Raw genomic sequence first — 26,706 nt, forward strand, 5'->3', positions numbered from 1 at the left:
AATTTAGATTTAGGGTATAGAAGGGTTCAATTTTTGTTTACAGATTAGTAATCTTTTTTGTTCAACTTTATTTGCTTTTAAGCTTTTTTTTTACACTACTTTAAATTTTATTATCTAAGATACCAATAATAAAGCTTGAAAATTTAATAAGTTTTTTTACTCAAGAGACAAACTATAACAGAAACAAGGAATAATTTATCTAAAGTTTATTATCTTGTAAAATATTCAAGCAAACAATCAAAAATTTTCTTCGTATCGTATTTTTTTAGTTATTAGTAATAGACTTTTTGTTGTCAGAAACTTAAAAAAATTGTTTTTTTTTGAAAGTAAGTTTTCAATTTGCTTAGTAAAAATTTAAAATATTTTTCTTTAATATAACTAAAACGTTTAATTAGATATTGAATTAAACTTATTGAAAATAGAGACTATATTACTAAAACAATTTATTGTACCATCAAATTATTATCGTTTTGTGTTATTTAGAATTTAATGCAATTTGCAATTGCCGTTAATAACCTATCCCTTTAAACAACCATTGTCTAGTGTCAAATATAATATACAAAGCAAGAATAACATCAAATAAAATAACGAAGCAGTATTTAGGATCCATAGTAAATACTTTCAAACAAAGATAAAGAAACAACAAATCATCATTCAACAATATCAACAAAAGACACACAACAGAACTAGCGAACTACATATGGAATTTAAAAGATAACAATTCAGACTACAAAATTGAGTTGGAAAAATTAAACAGGACAAAATCAAAATTCAATACTAAATACGGCTGCAAACTTTGTAACTTATAAAATATAGAAGTTCATAAATCAGAAAGGAACATAACACTAAACAAGAAAAGCAAAAGAGAAAACATAGGCATTCATTACCAAAAAAAATTATTAAAATTAAAACTAACTATATAAAAACAATGAAAGTTTAAGCAGCAAACGCGAGTAGTCTAAACATTATTCTAATATTTAAAAAAAATATTCTAAAAGTTTAAAACATTTTTCTAATATAACCTTTTATAACTTTCCAAAATGCATAAATTAACAATTACAGCATATTTTAAATCCACCTAACTGTACATAAACTGCATCACTACTACGTCATAATTTTTATAAAAAATTCAAAATATAAATTTCTGTTTACTATTGTAATAAACTGTAGCTTACTGACGAGTACATGAAACTTTATATTTCATGTACGAAACAGTTGTCTAGACAATTATTTTTATTTAATTAGATAAATATGAATATATACATATAATTTATTGGAAAAGTACAATTTTAAAAATACTGTTACATATGTTTCATAAAGCTTTAATTTTTCATAAAACTAAAATCATCAGCCAGTTAAATTCTAAATAAAAAGCTTTGTACTAAACAAAGATGCAAAAATTAAACAAAAAACTATATAACGTAATACTGTCCATTACAAAAATTCAGTACAAAAATCGATCTTCCATCTAAGTAATCAAATAAAAAGTAAGAAAAAATAAAAGTATTTTTAAAACCGTGCTTTTCCAATAAATTATTTAAAAGTCATTCAAGTAGGCTCTGTAGAAGGTGTTCAAGTTTGAACAATAATCTAATTATATATATATATATATATATATATATGTGTGTGCATAAAATTTGTTTATTGTTAAAAATACTTTTATCATAAATGAATTATATAACAAAAGTAATCATCCGATTCAAAATATATTTAAACTTTTAACTTTAAATTAACGTCTTTATTATGTGACATTTAGTGACATAATATAAAAAAAAGTGTTACTGTTTCAATCTATTTATTCTGTTAAACAATTATTGAGATAAGCTAATGTAAAAGAGTTAGATTTGAAAATTAAACTTCAACAGCGAACTCCAATAACAAATTAACTTTTATCAATAAGTTATAGACATAACGAACTTTTAAGCAAATGAAATTAGCTTCGCAAACTTATCAAATTTTATTTTACAACTACTTCTTTTATAAACCATCAAAGAGCAGAAAAATAAAAAGCAGTTTTAACGATTCTTTAACATAAAAAGAACCTAACTTAGGAACTATTGTTATACAAAAGATACATAACACACAACTTTGACTACATAGAATTTATATTTTTTCAAGATCAAATCAAACAAACAAAATCAAAGACTTTACGTTCTGGATACAAACGATACTTTAAACGTAAAACATTTGAAGTAGACTTAACTTATGTTAATTTAACTAACAGAAACATACTTCTAATATGTATATATGCTTTAACATCAGCTTAAAGTTATTCATTAAAAAAAAGACTGCCATCTAAAACTGCAGCACATTAAAAAAATATCCTTGTAAACACATTGAAGTAGTCAGTTAATTTGCAAGGTGTATATAACATGAAATCAGTGTAATATCAATAAAGTACTTATTAGAACATGTTGATAACAATGATGTCATTTGCTAAGTGCTACAAATCGAAGTAGAAAAACTACTTCGTAATCAGACCTTACTGAAGTAAATAAATTTCGTAAAGTTTGAAAACAAGGTTGCACACCGCACGCAAAGCGCTCTTTATCTTTAGTGCTAAAGTTTTGATTCTAAGTCGAAAATAGCTAAACTTCTTTATAAAAGAAATATTTTAATGCTCAGTTTAACAGTAATTAACAAAAATTAATAGATCTTTTAGTAGTAGCTTTATTTATTTTTAATTTTTTTTAACAAATCCGTAGAATTATATTAGAAATTCTTTTGTATTATATAGTTTAGATCAAGGTCGCACATTATGCGCATAGCGCGCTTTTGCGCTAATTTTGCGAAGGAAAACCGGAGAAAGCGATTCTGTATATTAAAGAGTATTTTTTTTGTGCTTAGCTTAAGCAGCAGCTCTCAAAAATTTAAACAGTTGCTAGTATAATACTAAAAAAGTTAAAACAAAACTTTTGAAATAAAATTACAGAAAGCGAATCGTTTTGATAACAAAACTTAGTTTTGAACGCCTTTTTAAGCAGAAGTTTTTAATACTACTACCAAAAGTTCGATGATTGTAAAAAACTATACTAAAATATGTAATGCTTTTCGTAGTAATCGTTAAAAACCCACGCTAGTAATAAAACTATTCTTAATCAAAATTCATAAACTACTTACAAATAATTATTTTTGTTTACAAAAAACGTTTAAACATTCTGTTAAAAAAAGCAATCTGAACTACATTACACCAAATTCCTGTTCTACCTTGATAAAAAAGGCATTATGCTTTAAAATAAACATGGTAAAGACTGTTTAAAAGCAAACCTTTGATAACCACCACAGTTTACTTAATTCAAAGTTATAGTTTATTCATTTAAAAAAGCTTGATTTAACTTACTTCGACAAATTTTTTAATTATATTTTACATTTCATAAATTACAGAATTTGTTTAAGTGTTGTTGAGTCAGTGGATACTGTTATCTCAAAATTATTTTAAAACATTTGAAAAATTTCTAGGAAAAGTTTTGTATAGAGAAAGGCTATTATCTTTAAGTTTAGTTCATAAGTTAGTTATTTTAATGTGGATAAAACACTTTCTAATACGAAGTTTTATTTAGTGATCTAGTATTAAACAATTAATTAATAACTTCCGATTAATTTATTTAAGTTTTTCTTGTCCATTACAGCATCTTAATTAGTTTATAATAAAAGTTTTTTGTAAAATGTTCGACTTTAAACATATATATGTATCATAAATTTAAGGAATCTACTTTACATCATAAAAATAGTTTGTGGTTACTTCCTTGATACCGGACTACTAAGATATTATATAGTTTAAATAAGTCAACTGTAGAAAACTACCTGAATTTATTATTCGATGAAAACAGATAACAGACCAATAGACTAATTAACAGAAACATCTAACAACAACAGTTGTTTACTCTTTAAAGTTCAGGGATTAGCTGGAATCGTGTGGATGTCGTGAAGCGTTCGTTATCCTTCTCTTCTCCTTTTTCTTCTGATGATCCACTATCTTTTGGATCATCTTTTGACACTTTGTGACCTGCTCGCGCGTCCCAGTGATGTTAAAAACGGTGAAACCACCGTCCATGTCCGCCGTGACCGTTGCTCCGGACCTCGAACTGATGTCTGTGATCCTATCCTGTCCGCGGCCAATGATGAATCCTGCTAATCTGTTTGACACCTCTCGCTGCTCGGTGGTGATGTTTCGCCATTGAATCTCGGCCTTCAGACGCTCAACCAAGTCGTTGAATATCCTCTTGCCCCCTTCAATCCGCTCCTGAGTTCTTCCCACTATGACAATATCCCTCCAGTCATTTCCTACAGTGGACGGCCTTATTTCATAAACGCATTTGGATTCTTTCATTGCTTCCGCCATCTCTCTACGATAAGGCCCTTCTAAAAGTCCAATTACGCCATCGGGAACCCGGATGGTTTCTTTTAGACTTGGGGTTCTGGTTGTTTCGTTAGTTTGCATTTCGACGTGGATTAGTTTTAAAAGATCTAAAAAATGTATTTTGATTTCTAAGAAACTCAAAATTAAATAATGGCTACTAGCTTACTATAAAATTAAAAGCTCTTACAATTTGCAATTATAAAGATATATTAGCTAAAGTGAAAATCAGTTTTTGAAAATAAAATAAACAAGTTTAAGGTTAATCTTAATAAAATTGCTTATATCACATTCAATTTTTATCTAAATTTTCCATTAGAAAACTTTTTCTTGAGAAGTTTAACAGCTTTTTACATTATTAAGACGTTTCAAATTATCTCTTTTAACTTTAATATTAAGTACACATTTTATCTAAATTATAGCTAAAAAACCTTGTAGTTTTTATTTTATTTTCATACAAATTTATAGTTTTACAGTATTTAAAAAAATAAATTCATACAAATAGTGTTCATTTTGTTTCGTACTAATTATCAAAGTTCTCAAGCAACTAGTTAGAAAATACTACAAACTAATTAAAATATATGATTTAGTTACCTAAAAAGCATAATAGAGTGTTTTAAAGGTAAAAGTTTTTTACTGTTAAAAATAAGCTTTTTTATCATAGGTCTCAATTATTTCGTTTCTACTAAACTTGATAACAAATAAAATGATGACAAAATATAAGTATATTTAAAAGTATATATTTTGATATAGATTACGAGTTTTACCAAAACTGTTTTGGAGATTAGTGAGCTTAAATTTCACTATTTACCCGATTCAAATCTAATTTTTGAATAAAGATATCATTAAAAAGTTAACAGCCATATACAGTAAAAAAAATCAGGTGATATGTATATATAAAAGTAATGTCTAAGACAAATTAGAAATAAAAATGGAGTTTTTGATAGACACCAACGTTATATTACTATATTTTTACGGTAATTTAATAGATTCTAATTAAAAAGTTAAATCTTAAAAAGACTGTACATAAGCTAAAAACAATCATGACATCATTAAAAACAAGTTTGTGATTAAAAAATGGTAAAGTTTATTACTGATTGTTTTTAAACAAAAGTCGAATAATTTTTACATTTTAGCCCTGAGATAGTTTTATTAGAAGTACTAAGTCAAAAACTATTATTAGGGTTGCAATCAAAAGCAATTAAAGTTTAATTGCTATAAAGATCAATAATTTTGAAATTAAATTATACGTTTAGTATGTAAATGTTAAATCTGGTAAATTTATTGCTCTTTGTATTATAAGAGGCTTTATAGAATACCATACAAATATTTTTTTTTTCGTTTTATTCAGAGTTATTAATTTTTGTGTTTAACTTAAAAACATATAAAACATTTTGATTTTTCTTAATATACCGGTATAAATATTTTTAAATTTTCAGTTTTATTTTCACACTAGTTTTTTACGAAATCAAGTTACTATTGATAGTTTAATGTTTATTTTTAACTTACTATAAAATGCATATAAACACTTATTTAATTTTTATATTGTACTTAAGCAAAATGAGTTAACAATAAACTATGGTTAGTCTGATGCAATTAAAGTTTATGTTTAATACAAAATTTAATACCCAGAAATCAGATAAGTAACTAAATATTTTTTAGGGTTTGAAAAAGCTGTAACAATTGTTGAAAACTTGTTTATAAGTTATTTATTCTAAAATAAATTTGAATTTTTTTTTGTTTTACTTTTATTTTAATACCTATTTGATAAAACGAAAGTATAAATATATCAGTAGTCATTTTTTAAAGTTTTATAAAATCATTAGTTTATTGAAAAAAAAACTTTTTATAAAAATATATGTACTACGCTAACAAAATTAATCCATAAAGTTGTAGAGACGTTTATAAAAACAATTTTTTTTCTCTGAAATAAAACTGAACGAGATTTATGCTTTAAGTAGGCATTTAATTGGTTTAATATATAAGATTAAGATAACTATAACTATTAATTTTTATATCTTTAACTATTCTGTTTACGTGGTACTTTTTATAAAGAAGAATTAAGCTGAGTAAATAAATTATTTTTAACATTTTGTGAATATATTTTCTAAATAAGCTATTAAGTTATTTTTAGTTTGATATAGTTGTTTAATGATTGTTTAGCTTTTGAAACAGTTGCTTTTCTTATGTAAAGTATTTTAAAAGCAAAATTTACCTTTAAAGTACTTTTTGGATATATAGCAAAGAAAATATATTATTTGAATTCAAATTAAATTAATTTTTTTCATTATGTTTTTTTACTTTTTGTTTTCATAGTTTGCTATTAGTGAACTATTAAATAGATTTTACTATATTTCTTAATTTGTTATATTAGAAGCAAAGTCTGATCAAACTATGATGTCTAGTTTTTACTTCTATTGCGAATAATTTTGACTTTTTGAAAATTATTAGATGTTTTATATAAACATTCTTTTTTTCATTATGTATTACTATTACCTGTAGTTTGTTTTAAATATTTTTTACTAAGCATGACTAAACTTTATATTTTATTTTATTATTTATATTAAAATGTTGTTTACCTGTTCTATACAAACTAATTTAAATTAAATTACATTTTTCCAAGTAAAAAACTATGATTGAGTTTTAATTAAAAAAGTTTGCTAAAATTGTTAAAAAAATGCTTAACTTTGAAATGAATAAAAGTTTACATTTCAAATTTACCTAGTATTTTTTATATTGTAAAGTCTTTTTAGTTGTAGTACTAAAAGTAATGTTTTTATACAGCTTTAAACAAAAATTTCAAGTTAAAGGATTATTTTGAAATAAGTAAATTTTACGCACCACCTAACAGAAATACCACGCTACGCCACTACTGGTTGAAACCAATATAATATTTATTACTAATTGTTAATTTAACTAGAATATATTTTTTTACTAACAATTTCATTCACTTAGTAAAACTTTACTATTGATTACTTGGCTTTAATACAAAGCTATAGACACGGTATATAATTAAAATAAAATAAATATAGTGTATAAAACAAAACATGTAATATAATTTAAAAAGGTCATTTGTTATCAGACCAATTACAATTAAACTTACTTATAACAGCTTTTAGAACTAAAATTAGATGATTTATACATTTACATAAAAATAATCTTATACTCCTTTTAATTTTATTTGTATACCCATAATAAAATAACTTTAACTTTATAAAGTTAACTTCAATAACATTTTAGCACAACTAGACAAAAATCTAATTCTTTAATAAACTTGCTTATCAAGTTATACTTACTTTTATAACGTAAAATAAGTTAAGAAATCATTTTAAAAAGTATTAAATAATTAATTCAATTCATAATTAAGTATTTGTTTACATTTAAGAAATGGCGTAATGTCCATATTAAAATTTGTTCCTCAGGCCTTTTAAAAAATTATGGTTTTTGTGCTGTAATGGATTTCTTCTTTTGAACAAAAATATACAAAATATAAGAAAAACGTTTATTGAAAATTGTTTAAGTTACTACAAACTTTTTTTTAATTTGACCTTTGCCCACATGAAGATAAACTTGTATTGCATTGTATTAAAGATACATTAATGGATATTTTGAGTAGAAAAGAAAATTCATGCCATAAGAACTTGAGAAATTAAAGTTTTTTATTCATTTAAAAGTCTAAAAGGCACTTAAGCTATATACAATAAATCTAATTTTTGCAATATTGAAAAAAATTAAATTTCTAGTTTTTGAATTTTTTAGAATTCAAAAATGCGTAACTAAACGATAGTGAGTAACGTCACGAGTGCGTAAAGATGGGAGAGGTTACTGCATTTTGATTTCAATTTAAGAAGTTTTAAATCAACATTGTTTATTTTAATAAAACATCATCAAACAATGTTGGTTTCGTTTTTAAAATAATCATTTTCCAAAAAAAAAGATATATTCAATGCTAGAAGTTTTAAGCAAGTATACAAGTTTAATTTCTATATTTTTAACATACATACCCCGATACCTTAATGTTATCAAGTATCTGAATCAGACAAGTGGAAAACCAATGTTTACAAATATTAATTGGTTCATAAACCTATAATAGTAATGAAATTGAAAAATTTTCATAGTATCTCTATAGTTACGGATTTTAGTGATTTAAGCAGCTATTTTTTAATTTTTACCTATGTCGACAGTTCACCTATTTCTAAAATTAGATTTTGATATGTTAATTCAATAACTTTTTTATCTAAAAATAGTAAGCTTTTAAATAGTGGCAGCTAGAGTATACCTAATGATACATAACAACAACTTGTAGAATTTGTAATAACAATTTATTAAACGAGCTTAAGAACATCTGCTCTTGTATAACCTCTGAGACCAACAGCATTTGGACTCAGAGGCTACAAAAGAGCTCTTCTGTACCGATCAAAAAAACTTGCTTAATTCTGCAAAACCGTAATTTAGGAGCTCCATCACCTTTTCTTGGTTGTTGTAAGCCGCGACGACCAGGAAACATACTAAAGCGGTGAAAAAGACATGGAGCAAGACTCCAAAGAGGAACTTCAAAAACTTGAAGGTGATCCGCAGTTTGAACTTAAGATCCCGGTAGGTGATCCACAACAGGAACTTCAGAACCTGGAAGGTGATCTTCACCAGAAGCTTCAGAATCTGAAAGGTGATCTTCACTGGGAAGAAGCAGAGAAACAAGGATATTTGAAACATTGCTATATTTTGTTTTAATAGAAATTCGACTTCATGTAAAGTGTCTTGTAAAGCGTCCATTGTAAAATGTTTAGAATTTATCTGAAAATTCAAATAAAGTTATTTAAATGATGAGTACGTAAAACAAATAATGTGTTCAAACTAAATATACTCGGAGTTTGAAAATAAACCAGTTAAAGATTTTGAAGAAATAATTAGAGTAGCCTGATTTAAAAAATTTTTTTTTTTTTCTTTTTAGTTTTTTCAATATAAACCTCATAAATACTTGAGATAATTTTGTTAAGTCTGAGTTATTGAAATAACTAAAAAAACATGGTACTTAAAAATTGTAAAAATTTTGTAAATCATTGTGAAAAATTTTACAAGTAACAATGCTCCAGGGAACTTCTTTTTTATTTCTTAGAGTTCAACATATTAAAATTTCAAAAAAAGCAGATAATTCATAATTGAGCAATAAAATTACAAACAATTATCTTTTTTTTAATTAGCAAATAGATGAGTAAAAAGTAATAGTAATAAATATAATAGTAAAAAATTTGACAAATTATAATTTTAATGAAATTAGTATCAGATTATATTAAAACTAGTTTGTGCTTACTTTTAGGCAGATCTTTTAAATTAAAGTTATTCTTATTTTTTCAATTCTAAGTTGTACCATGTTCACTTGAAAATAATAAAATTATTTTACTTTTATAAGTTTTTAGGTATAACTGTAATGACGCCTTCTTTTTTTAATTTGGAACTCAAGTAAGTTTTTTATTTAAATTTTAAGCTAAATAGACAACCAGACTTGAAAAAAAAGTTAACTATTCAATGTTGTTGGTCTAACCCCGTATATTACAAAACTGTATAAAAAATACAAGACCTAATTGTATAGATAATGCTTATATGTAACTACAATAAATTTGTTATATAAAAATTAAAGTTATTAATTTTTAAAGCACTGGAATCAGTATTTTAATTTATATATAATTGGCAATAAAGTATAACACAGTAAAATACTAGCGGGATCTTCTTTGTAACCAAAGTTTGAAGTTCTATATGACTAAAATAAAATCATATTTGCTGCACAATGCACAAAAAATGTTTTTCAAAACGTATTTTTTTAATTAACAAGGAATATACTAAACAACAAATTTGTGTAAATTTGGCTGAAACATAAAAAAAAATCTAAACAAAAATAGCAACACAGTTAGAATTAAATTGTGAGAATGATTGAAACAAGAAACAGCTTTAGAAAAAAATATGAAACATTAAATCGACTCAACTTAACAGTTCTAACAAAAATTAACCTTATTTTTTCAAAAGTCTAAATTCTAAAAAAAATATACAAGCATGAGTGATTTAAAATAATTGAAAACTATTAAAATATTGACAAACAAACCTAAGTCAATCACACGAATATGTATTTACTAGTATAGTTTCATGCACACAGTAAAAACTACTGTTGATCACTTTTCTTTACTATCAAAGCTATAGACACGGTAAATAATTATAATTATGTTAGTGATTACTTTTTTTAGTACTTTGTATCAGGGTTGCCACTCGTTAAAAATTTTTTTTCAGGTTTTCCAATTATCTTCCAGGTTTTTTAAAGTACACATTTTTTGGTTTATTTTAAGTTTAAAGTTAAGTTCAGGGTAAGAAAACTATGTAAAATAGTATAAAAAACAATAAAATATTCTGTCAAACTACTTTAGTTTTTTTTATAACAAAAAAAAATTGATAATGACAAAAATGTTAATCTATGCAATAGGCTTTTTTTTTTCAAAATGAAATTATATACTTAACATGTTAAAATTGTTAAAAATTCCAGGTTTTTTTAGATTTTTAATTTAAAGTTCCAGGTTTTGTTAAGTATTTCTCAAACTCCAGGTTTTTCAGCCTAAATCGCCAAGTTTCATGTTTTTTCCATGTTTTCAGGTAAAGTGGCAACCCTGTATGTATGTATATATATATATATATATAATTTTATAATATTTTATAGGGCTCAATTTTCATGAGATAAAACATGTAATAAAATGTAAAAAACCAATTTATTTATTACAGCTCTTAAAACTAAAAAAAGATGATATTTGCACTATTAACTAGTAATCGCTAACTTTGTTTTATATTTACTTCAACCGGGTAAGGTAAAAAAGTATATTAAATGATCAAAAATGTCATGAGTATTCATTAACTACTTTATAACCCTGAATTTATTAAAACCTTAAATGAAAACTTTTTGCCAAGGGAAAAACTATTAGTACCTGAAGTTTATTTTTCTTATAATTGTTAAAAGAAAAGACTTGTATATGCTTCTACATTTAATTTCAAAACAAACATAACTTTATAAATAAAGAATATATAAACTGTAAATACTAAACTATATTCAATATTATTAGGTTATTGAAGAGTGTGTGCTGAGATATGAAAGAAAAATTGCTGTTTAAAAAATTTTTATAATATGCTTAATATAATGAGTTACTGAGTACTGTATATACTAAATCTATTTAAGATTAGAAAAAAACTGCCATGATAGTTATAAAAAATTAAAATCTAAAAATTTATAAAGATTTCTTCTGAGTATATTAAAAGTAAGTAATATCTTTATAATATTGAGTTACTCAACACTGTATTAACTAAATCTCATACAAGGTTAAAAAAATGTGTTCTGAGATTTAAAATAAATTTAAAATATCTTGAGTTAAAAAACAATACCCTCCTGAGTTTAAAAAATATTATATCCCTTTTATACTAAGCTACTTAGTACACTATAAAATATACTAAGAATCATTTAAGATTATAAAAAATGTTTTGAGATTAAATAAAATGTATTGAAATTAAAAGAAAAAGTTTTTTTGTGTTTTTTTAATAACTTCCTGAGTTTAAAAAATATATACTTTGCTTATTTTTTGCTTACTCATTACTGTATATACTAAATCTATTCAAAATTAGAAAACAAATTATCCAGAGATTAAAAACAAAATTTTCTGAGTTAAAAATAGTGATGTACCGGATCCACAATTTCGGGTCCGGCCGGACCCGGATCCGGACTTTTTTTTCAAGCTAGAATCCGGCCGGAACCGGACCCGGACTTTTTTTTCAAATTAGAATCCGGCCGGAACCGGACCCGGACTTTTTTTTCAAATTAGAATCCGGCCGGAACCGGATCCGGACTTTTTTTTCAAATTAGAATCCGGCCGGATCCGGATATCAGACAAAAATGGCGATATCCGGCCGGACCCGGATAGTAAGTTCGGTACATCACTAGTATTAACTAGCCTGAGTGAGAATGAGGTTTTTAAAAACTAAAAAAAAGAACTTAAATTTAATAATAAGTAGAACAGCTAGCCACAAGGTTTACAAATTTAGGTGTTATTTACAATTGAAAATCTGAATTTAAAGTTCTTGAACAAAATACACTAGAAAATTACCAAATATTGAAAACTGGATCAGCTCAAACTCATTCAAAATTTAAAAAAAACTAGCCTGAGTTTTTATGAAAAACTAAACTAGCCTGAGGCAGTCCAAGATTTTCTAAAATTCCTAAAAATTTACTAACTAACAGGGTTGCAACTGTTTAAGTCAATAAAACTAGCTAGAGTGAGTATAAACAAGCCTAAGTCAGAATGAGGTTTTTAAAAACTGAAAAAACTACTTTAATCTAATAATCAGTAGAACAGCTAGCAAAGGTTGACAATTTGGTAGTAAAGTTGTGGACTGATTGTGGTACACTTAATTTATTAGTACTACCCATCATAATTAAATCCTACCTTATTTAATTAATATCTAACAAATACTAAATTCTAACTGAGACTACTTTCTATAATCAGACACGACAGTTTTGTGTGATGAATCTTTTAGATAAAACACAACAAGAAATACTAGCATATACAAAATTATTAATTACTTAGGTAACACTTTAAAAACTGGAAGCTATTTAAATCTATATCAATAGACTTAAAACAATAAACTAAAAATTAAATAAAACTCTTAGTAAAGAAGAAACTATAATATTTTTAATAAACTATTAAAATATAAGCCTGGCTTAAATGTTTAAACAATTAATCACCACTCGAAATATTCACTTTTAAAACAAAACATTACTTACAATAAGCCTTCACAAAAAAGTTCAAGATATTTTGTTGCTTTAAGCTGCACACCAAACTAACTAACTGCTTACATATAAACTGCCTATCATGTTCTGATGTTTTGTTGCATCAGTATTTAGTTTGAGACATTTCGTCATATGATTTTCATTGGCTCGTACATTCAACCGTATTAACTCTAAATATTCTCTGAGCTCAACTTTAAACAATAAATAATGCAAGTATTCATTCCAAAGTTTTAAATTTTACAACATATGTAAAGAGTTGCATTCCTGAAATGTTTATTTCATAGTTTAAATGTAAACAATGTAAATTAGTCACGTGTACAAAATGAGCCAATCACTGTAGGTGTTTAATTTTAACTGACGAAAATGACTCTTTTTACTAACTAGATCCGGGTCCGGCCGGATCTCTGTTAGGATCCGGCCGGACCCGGATCCGGACTTTTTTTTCAAATTAGAATCCGGCCGGAACCGGATCCGGACTTTTTTTTCAAATTAGTATCCGGCCGGAACCGGACCCGGACTTTTTTTTCAAATTAGAGTCCGGCCGGATCCGGATATCAGACAAAAATGGCAATATCCGGCCGGACCCGGACCCGGATAGTGAGTCCGGTACATCACTAGTTAAAAATGATATATAATATATTTATTATACTGAGTTACTCAGTACTGTATTTACCAAATATCATTTAAGATTTAAAAAAAAGTGGCCTTAGATTCAAAAATTTTTTTATTACTCTGAGTTTTTTTATAAAAAAAACCCTCCTTAATCTAAAAGTAACTCTTTAGTAACTCAGTTTTGTATACTAAATATCATTTAAGATAAGAAAAACATGTGTACTGAGTTTAAAAAAAACCCTGAATTTGTTTTTATATTTCTTAATTTAATCTAAACTATAATGTCTTTAATATACTAAGTTACTTTGTACTGTTTATACCAAGTCTCATTCAAGATTAGAAAATAAAAACTCGTGAGAATTAAGAATATTTATAATATCCTTGATAAACTAACTACAGGATTACTAAATGTTTTTGCCTAATTTTATCCAGGTTTTCAAGTATCCTTCAGGTTTTTAAAAGTACACATTTTTGGGTCTATTTTTAGTTTTAAGTTGAGTTTAAGCTAAGAAAGTGTCTTAAATAGTATAAATACATTACATAGATACGGTAAAGCTACTTTAAATGTGTGTTTAAGAATATAAAAAAGTTATAGTGGCAAAATTTTTTAATCTTTTTGATAGATTTTTTGTGTCAAGTCAAAATTTTACTATTGAACATATTAAAATTATTAAAAATTCCAGGTTTTTCCACATTTTTTAGTGATTGTTGTTCAAAATTCCTAGTTTCCTCAGTTTTTTTTTTCGATTTCTAAAAATTTCAGGTTTTTGGGCAACCCTGTAAGTAACTCAGTACTGCATATACTGACTCTACTGTAAATTAGAATAAACCATGACCAGAGATAAATGAAAATCTAAATACGAGAATTTTATTTTTTAGTTTGTATATCTTTACAATACTGAGCTACTCAGTACTGTATAAATTAATCTCTTTCAAGATAAAAAACAATATTTAATTTTTGACATTAGAAAAAATTTAAATTATCTTATATACTGAGTAACTATGAAGTTTTCAAATATTTTAATGTATTGTAAGTATTTTAAATTTGTGGCAACTCTGTTTAACTTTATGAGTTCTTTACACTAACTGTGTAAAACTGGCTATGACTAGTAAAATTTATTATTATTATTATTCAAATGTTCTAATTCGCCTGTTATATTTTAAGATAATATCACAGAATATTTTGATGCACATATACTTTTAAAAACTGCTTTGAAATTTTGACTGATACTTATGTCTAAGACTTAGGTTCACAGTTTTTATGTTTATTAGATAATCATTTAATTTCTTTCAAGATTTAACTAGTATTTTTTTGCAAAAATTTTGTCGTATAGATTAAAGTTTATCAAAGTGTGCAGTTGCCAGATTCTTATGATAACATCGCCACACAATTACTTGAGCATTAAGTTTCAACGCCAAACAAACATTTATTCAGTGTTCGGAACCCTTTGGTTCTGGCAACTATACCTAAATGTATAGATGCCAGTTTTCTATCAGGAAACACTTCAATTGTTACATTTTCGGTACACATTAATGTCGTTACTGCTCCCCGACATGCTTTAAGAAAATTTCAGTACTTTGTACTTAAGCCCGTTTGGTTAAGATCACAACAGCGGTTTCTCGCGACTATTCCTGCCTGATGAGTCCTAATTAGGACGAAATCGGTCGTAGGATTGTCTCGGATGCTGTTGTTGTAGATCTTGCGGTGAAGTTCATTGTTATTTAAATAAATGAGCAAAAAAAAATTACCAGTTGTTAGCAAGTTTAAGTTGACTTATTTTTAGATATATCAAGCAGGAGGGTTATTACTTTTACAGGTTAATTATATTTTTTGTTCAACTTTATCTAAGTTTATGTTTTTTGTTATACTTTGAAAAAAAATCATTATTAGGCATCATTATTCAAGTTTAAAAGTTCAACAGGTTCTTTATGGAAGATACTATTTATAATAGTAAAAAAAATGTTTTTGATCTTTATATTCGTCGAAGTTTTTCAAGCAAATACTCAAAGAGTTTTGTTGTATAGCATTCATTTAGTATTATACTTTTTATTATAAAAAACTTGATTTTTTTTGAAAGTAAGTCTACAGTTTATCTATATAAAACTATAGATTCATTTTTAATAATAAAGTAAAGCACTCACTGAATTATCTTACGAAATACTAATCTAAAATTATAGATACTTAAGTCTGTTTGACTACAAGCTGTGGTGTTCGACTCGATAACCGAGAAGATCATTTGTTCACCAGGTCCTTAGACCAAACTTATTGAGCGCTTTTTTCCATCGTTAAATAAAAATAAATAAAAATAAAACTACAAAAAATCCTTGCACTATCAAAATGTTTTCGTTTTGTATTATCTAAAGTTCTTAACTACCTAACTGTTTTATACATAGTAAGTTATTAATATAACTTTACAAAATATTTAATGATTAATTAATATCAAAGAGTGATCTTACTGTGAAATATTTGTATTTATTTACCAAATGTATCTAGTTTTATTTTTGGGAGAAAACCGTTAAAAGTCACATTATATTTTTTAAGAATGGTTGAAATGAAATGAGTTTTCATTGTAGGACAAACATTGTTTAAAAATTACATATCACAGTACATTTTTAAGCTAATAAGTACTTTTATTGAAAAAATCAGCAAAAGAAAATGAACAAATTAAGATTGTTTAGAACCTTTTAAAGTTGCGACAAAATGTATTTTTACTACTTATTTAACATATTAACTAGTAAAACCATTAAACTAAACTCTTGTCTATTTTTTCAGCGAAATATGGTGTAGATATGTTTCATTGCAAAATTCAGATCTGCTGACGTCAGAACTTGGTTCAGCCAACGGGCCAATGACAGCAGGCGAAGCAAAAAAAACAGCCCGTGAGATAATTTCTGGCTAAGTACAAATTTAAAAAAAAAGAAATCAGTTTAAAATTAAAATTAAGCTATTAGTTACTACTCTTTAGTAGCACTTACTCTATCACTGCATAGTTTTACGACAAATTTTGTTTCTCTTTTCATATTAATGACGACAATTATTTAGAAAAAACAGTGGCTTGCCAGTATTTTTTAAAGAAAAATCTTTGCGCGAATTATAAAGTCGATTTGACCCTTGAGCTAGATAATTTAGTTAAATAAGAATTTATCACATGATGCAATTATATATGAACGTTTTATTTTTGGTAAGTCTTTCGGATAGACAAAAGAAAAAATTTAAATATTTTGTTTCTAAATTTTGTTTAATAGAAAGCAGTGACATGTTTCAAAACTAATGTTTTATTCGGATTACTTTTACTTTTACTTGCTACCAACAACTCTTTCTAAAAAGCGAGTATATTGCATAATTTATGAAAAATTTTATGCATGCCGTTTGTTTAGTTAAAAGTATTTTGATCTAAATTTAAGAAGTTTTAAACCAACATTATTTGTGTTGATATGTAACACTTCAACAGTGTTCTTCTCAGTCGAAAGCGGTTTTATTTCTTTTTTTTCTCTCAAACTATTCCAGCCACTTAAATTCAGTAAAGCGCTTGTTTAATTAGTTAGTTTTTAGCGTCTTAGTTGATAACACGTCTATTTCTTGTAAGTGTTGTGTTCGCATCGTACACTTGTACGATGGCGACTCTTTTATATGAACTTTTTAATTAAAGTAGTTTGTTTGTACAGTTTGTTATATTGTAGTTAAATAACTTAGCTAAGTCAATTCTAAACATTTAAGTAACCGTCACCGATATTGTTATAATGCGTTAAGTCAGTTAATATCCAGGTCCGCATAAACCTTAGTAACAACTAACATCGGTCGATCTGTAAATGGTAACCCTGGATATATGAGTACCCACATTAATTAAGTCCGTAACATCTTCTTTTTAAATTTCTACGTTTTGTAGATGGTGACCCAAAATTAGTTTAAATTTTATTAAGACTTTAAACATGTCTTATAGTATTATGGACACAGAATATTCTAGGCCTAGTAGCAGCCAACTCGTTAGGAACTGGAATTAAGTTAAACAAAATAAATATAAGTTATTAACTTCTGATTGTCCCGAGTATCGTCGTCCCGAACGGGTAGCCTACAGAAAACTTAATTGTAAGTACAACCAGATTAACGTCTTAGAAAGACACCCCATTGTTTTGGTTACTGCGAAGTCTAGATACTGACATCTATCAACTTGTATTATGGGAAGAGTGCGTAGCTAACTGCTTAATTTCTATCGAACGCGGTCGGGATCCGGTCTACTTAACAGACCATATAGCTAACCAATGGGATGGATGTAGGCGTACCGAAGTAATCGAGTCAGAACTCAATAGTCTCAAAACGATTGTAACAGACTGTATCAAAGTCAGAAATTTTAACCTGAAAATTGATTTGTTAAGAGCTGAGGTAAGCGCGTAGATTAGACAAAGTAGGCGCGATATACTCGAAAAAACGCAGTATGAGAAAATTGTACGGCTCGAGTATCAAGGGTTTAGCAATACGCAGTACCACGCCATATTAACTGAAACCTTTAGGGAGCTAGAAGTTATAGAATTTGTTTTTAAATTCCTACCCTCCTTAAGTCTTATCGAAGAATTCTCGCATATAGAATTCGTAATTACCACATTTGAAAACTTTTGTAGGTACAATGGCATCGACGAATTATACTATAGTGAGAGAATAAAACTCGTCTTATTTTCTAATTACCTTCTAAGGAGATGTGTTTATTTTTTAGTACAACTACAATTAAGCACAGAAATCTCGCTAACTTAAAATTATTTTTACGTAACACCAACAAAAGAATTCGTGAAAAACTTAAGCGCGAATCTTAGCAAGAATTATGTGAATTAGAAGCCGAATTAGCCAAACTCGATCGCAGAACAACTGTTAGAGAATCAAAACGCAATCGCGCTGTCGCCATACCGAATTATGACGTCACGAGTACAGCGTCAAGTAATGCAACAAAAAAACCTGATGAGAACCGACGTTCTGAACAGCCACGGCCAGCATCACCTGGGCCAGAGTCAACGGTCAGCGCCACCGAAGCCAGCACCTATGCGACCAGCGGCAACGATACGAGCCATCTTAGCCAGCACCACTACGGGCAGTCCCAATGGTCAGCACAACCGCAGCCAGCACCAGAACGATTAGAGCCAACGGCCGGTTCAGAAATTGTCTCCTTTAAACCGACAAACGCACGGAAATTATCCTCAATTACGACTGGAAGCACAGCAGCGACTACAAACAATTCTTCCTACATTACTTTGTCTGGCAAACAGAAAAACTCACGAAAGTTGCCCTTTTCTCTGAATAAAAGCACAGCAGCGACGTCACAAAACGACGAAACTAAAACAAATGTTAAGCACGATCGTGAAATCTTAACAAAAAAACACATTTCTTACTTGAAACGCAAAACGATTGCGAATAACAAAAAACTTTTAAAAATTAGCATAGAGCAAATTATTAAGACAAACCGCGAATTAGTTTGGTTTATATTTCACAAATGGCGATTTAAAAATCCGAAAAAACTCTAAACGATATCACACGCATTTTTCAAACTAATCACGAATTATTTTACACTCAAATTATACTACAACTTTACCAACTATTTAATGATCAATTAATATTAAAAAGCGTTCTTAGTGTGAAAATATTTATTATAATTACCACGCCTTGTATCTAGTTTTATTTTTGTGAGAAAACCGTTAAAAATCTCATTATTATTTTTTAAATATGGTTGAAATAATGTTTTATTGTAGGACAAACATTATTTGAAAATTATATATCACCGTACACTTATTTTAAGCTAATAAGTACTTTTATTGAAAAACTCAGCAAAGACAATAAACGAACCAAGACTGTTTTAAAACATTTCAAAGTTGCGCTAAAGTGTATTTTTACTACTTATTACACATATCAGCTAGTGAAACCTTTAAACTAAACACTTGTCTATTTTTTTAGCGAAATATGGTGTAGATATGTTTCATTGCAAATTTCAGATCTGCTAACGTCAGAACTTGGGTCAGCCAACAGGCCAATGACAGCAGGCAAAAAAAAGAACGACCCGTGGGATACTTTTCGGCTAAGTACAATTATTAAATAAAAATAAACTCAATTTAAATTAAAAATGAGCTATTAGTTCAGTACTACTCTTTAGTAGCACTCACTCTACCACTGCATAGTTTTACGACGATTTTTGTTGTTGTTTTTACATATTAATGACGACAACTATTAAGAATAAACAGTGGCTTGCGAGCATTTTTTATCGAAAAATCATTGCTACAATTATAAAATCATTTTAAATTGTGTGCGAGATAGTTTAGTTTAGTTAGACAAAAATTTATCAAATGGTGCAATTATAGATGAACGTTTTAGTATTAGTAAATTTTTCGGAAAGAAAAAAAGGAGAGTATTAATTATTTTGTTTTTGAATTTTGTTTTACTAGAAAGCAGTGACATGTTTCAAAACTAATATTTTTTTGGATTACTTTTACTTGCTACAAACAACTTTTTTGTAAATAAATAGCGAATATATTGCATAATTTATGAAAAATATCATGAATGCTGTTTGTTTACTTAAAAGTATTTTGATTTCAATAAAAAAAGTTTTAAGCTAACATTGTTTGTGTTGATAAAACATCGTCATACAAAGTTGAATGATTTTCAAAATCATCTTTCTCCAAAAAAAAAAAGATATTTTAAACGGTAGAAATTTTAAGTATAATAAAGCTTAATTTCTAAACTTTTAACACACATACCCTGATACCTTAATATTATCAATCATCTGAACCAGACATTTAAAAAAGCAAGGAGGTTTAAAAACCTTTAATAGTAATAATAATTTATGTATGTTACAATATCTCTACAATTAAGGATTTTAAAGATTTAAGCAGCTGTTCTTAAATCTTTACCTTTGTCGACAGTTACACCTATTTAAAAAATAAGTTTTTAATATATTTGACTTCTAAATTTAGATATGTATGATTAATTTTTAATTCATATTTATAAACTAATACACAGTTGCAGCTATATTATACTTAATGATACATAACAACAACTCGTAGAATTGTAATAACATTTTATTAAACGAGCTTAGAACATCTGCTGCTACATAACCAAAGTCCAACATCGTTTGGACTCAGAGGTTAAAAGAGCGTTCTTCTATCCCGAATCAAAAATAGTTGCTCAATTCCCCAAAACCGTACTCCATGAACTCAATCACCTTTTCTTGGTTGTTGTAAGCTACCATGGCCAGGAAACACACTAAAGCGGTGAACACGACATGAAGCAAGACTCCAAAGAGGAACTTCACAATCTGGAAGATGATCTGCAAAAGGAACTTCAGAACCTGGAAAGTGATTTGCAACAAGAACTTCAAGGGATCGGAGAGGATGTAGCATGCAGAGAAGAAGAGGAACAAGGCCACTTGAAAAATTACTGTCTCTTTTTTGAATATAGCATCGACTACTTGTAGTAAAGTTTCCATTGTAAAATGTTTAAAACTTTGTCTGAAAATTAAAACAAAGTTATTTGAATGATCAAAACGTAAAACTAATAAAGTTTTCAAACTACACTTGGAAGTAAAAAAAACGTTCTAAGGTTTCGTAGAAAAAAATAGAGAAGCCTGTTTTTAAAAGTTAATTTTTTTCTAATTGAATTTTTCAATACAAACCTCATCAATAATCAATTCAATTGTGTTAAGTCTGGATTATCAAAAAACTAAACAAGCATGGTACCTCAAAAGTTTGAAAAACATGGTAAATCATCATTTATAGAACATACAAGTTACAATGCTCGAAATAATTGAAAATTACTAAAATATTGATAAACAAACTTAAGTCAATCTCATAAGTATGTATTTACTTGTATTATGTTATGCACACAGTAAAAAATACTGTTGATCACTTTTCTTTACAATCAAAGTTACGGACACGGTATACGATTATAAATAAAATTAGTTTTTATTAGTTTTATTGCTTTGTAAATAGAATAAAAACTTTTGTAAATATAAATTTCCTGAGTGATCTTAAACTACCTTAAAACATCTGGAATTTATTAAAATCATTAAAATAATTTTAACTATGAAAATACTGGTTATAAGTATATTTTTTCTTCTAACTAATAAAAAAGAAAATACCTGTATATTCTATCTTAAAATAAAATTAGCTTAAAATTAACATAACTCCACTTAAGATTATTTAAAAATTGTAAAATATGTTAAAAATTTTTAAGTATCCTGTTTTTGGAAAATTATTATATCCTGTATATAATAAATCTATTTAAGATTAGAAAAAATTGCCCTGATAGATATGAGTATAATAAAAATAAATGTTATCTTTATTTTCTTGAGTTACTCTATACTGTATTAACTAAATTTTAATAAAGATTGATAAAATGTATCCTGAGTTTGAAACAAAATTAAATATCCTGAGTTTAAAAAATACCTTCCTTAGTTTATAAATAATTATAATATATTTATTAAACTGAGTTAGTCAGTACTGTATATACCAAGTTTCCTCAAAAGATTTTTAAAAAAAGGAAAAATTTATTATAAAAAAATAAAAATGTTACTGATTTTTTCTTAAACTTTCCTGAATTAAAAAAAAACATACCTTTATAATACTGAGTTACATAGTACTATATATACTAAAAACCAATTCTTAACTTAAACTTATTTTAAAGTATACAATGCTATACGTGGAACTATATAAAGCTTTAATTTTTATATTTTCTTTTGTTCATTTAGTATATTTTGTAACATCTAAATTTTTTTTTTATTAAGAAAATTACAGTTATTCAACAAAACATTACAAATAATTAACTTAAATATAGTTCTACCTCTCTAATAACTTATTTTTAATTTTAAACTAACTTGAAAAAATTATAAAGAGGTAAAGTATTCACATAAACTTGTTACAAAAAATATTAAACTTAAAGCTTAAATATAAAGAACTTATTTACTTATTTAAACAAAAAACACTTTGATTCTAAAATTCTGCAAAACAAACTTTTATGTATACATCACAGTTTCACTATAGAATGTCCTTGCCACAGATCATCAATACTAAAAAGCATACAAAAACTGCTTGTTCAAGTAAGGTATCTGTCTATTATATTAATAGAAAACTTTGCAGTTATATAAAGGATATGTTACTAATTTTTACCAGATGAAGGCATTGGAAAATAAGTTACTTTGTAAATTAATAGGAAAATTTCGCAATTTTAGTCTGACTTAAGAGAATATTTAATCAAGTTTTTACCATTTTAAGGTTTTGTAAAATAAGGAATTTTGTAAGTTTAAAGAGAAAAATTTTGAAGTTTATTAAATTTTTTTAAATTTTCTGACTTTTTTTCAAAGACACCCATTTTTCCTGACGTTTACTGACTATTGTTATTTTTTTTAGTTTTTGCTGACTTTCCTGACCTTGTGGCAACCCTGTGAGTTACACAGTACCGTTTTGACTAAATATCATTTAAGAATAGAAAAAAAATCCGGAGATTTGAAAAAAGTTTAAAATATATTGAGTTTGAGAAATAATATAAAATCCTTATTATGCTGAGTTACCCATTACTGTATATAGTAAATATCATTCAAGATTAGAAATAAAAAATTTCCTGAGATTAAAAAGTTTTTAAATACCTTAAGTTTTTTTTTTTAATGTACTCTTTTTAGTTTAAAAAGTAATGTCCTTTTTTTTGTAACTCAGTTTTGTATAATGAATATCATTTAAGATTGGAAAGAAATGTTTCCTAAATAAAAAAAAGAATTTAAAATACCCTGAGATTTAAAATAGAAATATCCACCAAAATTAAAAAAAAAACTATTGTATCCTTAATATACCAAGTTCTTATTACTTTATATACTAAATCTCATTCAAGGTTAGAAAAAAAAGAGTTAAGAATTAAGACAACTATCTAAAATTATATCCTTATTATACTAAGTACATGGTCGCAAATGTTTTTGGCTAATTTTCTCTAGGTTTTCAAAACATCTTCCTTTTTATATTACACACTTTTGGGTTTATTTTTAGTTTAAATTTAAGTTTACGGTAAGAAATTGTATTAAGTAGTAGAAGAATATTGAAAAAAAATTGTAAAACTTCTTTAAATGTGTTTAAAAAAAATTGATGATGACAAATTCTTTTTATCATTTAGTAGATTTTAGTGCCAAGTCAAATTTACTTCTAACCATCTTAAAATTGTTAAAAATTCCAGGTGTTTTTCTCAAAATTTCTCAAATTCCAGTAGTTTTCAGCCTAAACTATAAAATTCCAGGTTTTTCTGAGTTTTCAGGTTTTTTGGAACCCTGTGTGTAACTCAGTACTGTATATACTGAATCTTATTGCAGATTAGTAAATGAAAAAAGGTGATACTAAAAAGATAAATGCCATTAGCTTATTTTCTATTTGTATATCTTTATCATACTGAGCTACTCAGTACTGTGTATACTAAATCTCATTCAAGACTAGAAAAATGTGTCCTTAGACAGAATAAAACATAGATGCCCTCAATTTAAACAAAAATTGTAATACCCTTATTCTACTGAGTTGCTCAGTACTGTATACATTAAATCTCTTTCAAGATTAAAAACAAGATGTTTTGACATTATAAAAATATTAAATTATCTTTACATACTGAGTCACTATGAAATTTTTAAATATTTTAATGTCTTTTTAGTATCCTAAATTTGTGGCAAGTCTATTAAACTTATTGAGTTCCTTACACTAACTGTGTTTAACTGGTTAAGATTGACGAATATTTAAGAGTATAGTTTACATGTTTTAATTTGGCTTTTAATTTATTGTATTCAAAGATAATATCATAAAATATTTAGATTCACATACTCTTTAAAAAAATCCTTTGAAATCTTGAATGAAACTTTTGTCTAATACCTGATTTACAGTTTTTCTGCTTATTAGACAACCAGTTAATATCTCTTAAGATTTAATTAGTATAATATTCCAAAATATATTATATAGATTAAAGTTTATCAAAGTGTGCAGTTGCCAGATTTTTATGATAAAATCGCCACACAATTACTAGAGCGTGAAGCTTTCACTTTTGACAATTATTCAGAGTTTGGAATCCTCTGGTTCTGGCAACTCTATCTAAATGTATAGATGCCAGTTTTCTATCAGGAAACATTTCAATTGTTAAATTTTTTGGTACACATTAATGTCGTTACAGCTCCCGAAATGGAAGTTATGCTTTATGAAAATTTTCGGCTGTGTTAAAAAAATGAGAAAAAAATAAAAAAAGTTTGCAGGGCTGTTAGCAAACTTGAGCTGACGTCTTTTTAGAATAGTAAGCAGGATGGGTCAATTTTTTTACAGGTTAGTTATGTTTTTTTCACATTTATCTAATTTTTTTTTTATACTTTAAAAAAATATTATTTTGAGGCATCATTATTCAAGTTTAAAAAAATAACAGGTTGTTAATGAAGAACAGACTACATATAAGAAAAAAAAAGGAACAATGTATTTAAATCTTTTATTCGTCACACTTCTTCAAGCAAGTACAGTAACCTCTCGCTTATTTACGCACATTGTGTCCACAGAAAAAGTGCGTAAAGATATGAGAGATCGTAAAGAAATGAGAGGTACCAAATATACTCACTATAATGGCTGTTTTTTAATATTGCTTCTAGTTAAAAGTAGACTGGGCATCTCATTTTAAACTATTTGTTTACTTCATTTATAAATATGAAAACAACAGATAAAACTATACATATATTTAAAAAGGATTTGAATTTCTATATAATATTAATAATAGGAGTAAAAATAATTTTACTATTTAAATAATAAGTATAGATTATCTTTATGTTTAATTATAAGTGACATTTATATTCTATTCTACTCAGCAAATTCAATTTATAATTAAGCATTTCCGTACAATTATAAAATGGTGCTTATTAATATATAGGGCAAGACTGCTGTATTATTTCTTTGTGTTTTAAACTCTCATTATTTCTTTATACTTTCATTATTAAACACAATCATGTTTATTTCAAGTTTTGATTTAATCTCTTATTGTTAACAAAATTTCTGATATACTGAGGTATAACTAAATGTTTATCAATTAGTCAAGGAACATAAATTTACAAAGTCTAAAGATAAAGAGAGGTTTGTTAGCATTCAAAAACATATTTTAACTTAAAAATATACATTTAATCTAATTTGTGCAATATTAAAAAAAAAAAAAAAATTATTTTCTGAATTTTAAAGCATTCTGAAATACGTAACTAAACGAGAGTGCGTAACGTCACAAGTGCGTAAATATCCGAGAGGTTACTGTACTATTTTTTTTTATTGTATAGTATTCAATTAGTAATAGACTTTTTGTTATAAAATACGTTTTTTTTCTTTGAAAAATGTCTACAACTTATCTTAGAACTTTAAATTTATTTTTTTTAGTAAAGTAAACCACTATCTAAAATATCTTACTAAATACTGAACTAAAATTATAGATACTTAAGTTTGTTTTTCTACAAACTGTGGTGTACGACTCGATAATTGAAAGGTTCATTTGTACACCAGGTCCTTAGATCAAACTTTTTGGCGGTTTTTTTCATAGTTCAATAAACAGTATTACTACAAAAAATGTTTGCACTATCAAAATGTTTTCGTTTTGTATCATTTGAAGTTTATGTAATTCTACCTAACTGTGTTTTACATATTACATTTTCAATATAACTTTACTAAGTATTTAATTATCAATTAATATTAAATATTTTTACTTAGTGTGAAAATATTGATCTATAATTACCACGCTTGTATCTAGTTTGTGAGAAAACTGTTAAAAGACACATTAGAGAAAAATTTAACTTTTGAAAATATGGTTAAATGAACTTTTGTTATAGGATAAATATAATTTTAAAATTAGATTGACCGTACACTATTTTAAGCTAATAAGTACTTTTTTTAAAATATTCAGCAAAGACACTTAACAAAC

The 26,706-nt window shown here is 26.5% G+C and overlaps 1 protein-coding gene across 1 annotated transcript; it reads right to left on the reverse strand.

The window, feature by feature from the left end:
- Window positions 1–3,901: 3,901 nt before the first annotated feature.
- LOC145833126 (far upstream element-binding protein 3-like) lies at window positions 3,902–4,441 on the reverse strand. Its single transcript, XM_082940328.1, has one exon. The coding sequence runs from the start codon at window positions 4,439–4,441 to the stop codon at window positions 3,902–3,904; it is 540 nt and encodes a 179-aa protein (XP_082796454.1).
- Between the last annotated feature and the right edge of the window lie 22,265 nt (window positions 4,442–26,706).

The sequence above is a fragment of the Thalia democratica genome, chromosome 4 (genome assembly GCF_965202585.1).
Source record: "Thalia democratica chromosome 4, ktThaDemo2.hap1.1, whole genome shotgun sequence".
Lineage (NCBI taxonomy): Eukaryota > Metazoa > Chordata > Thaliacea > Salpida > Salpidae > Thalia > Thalia democratica.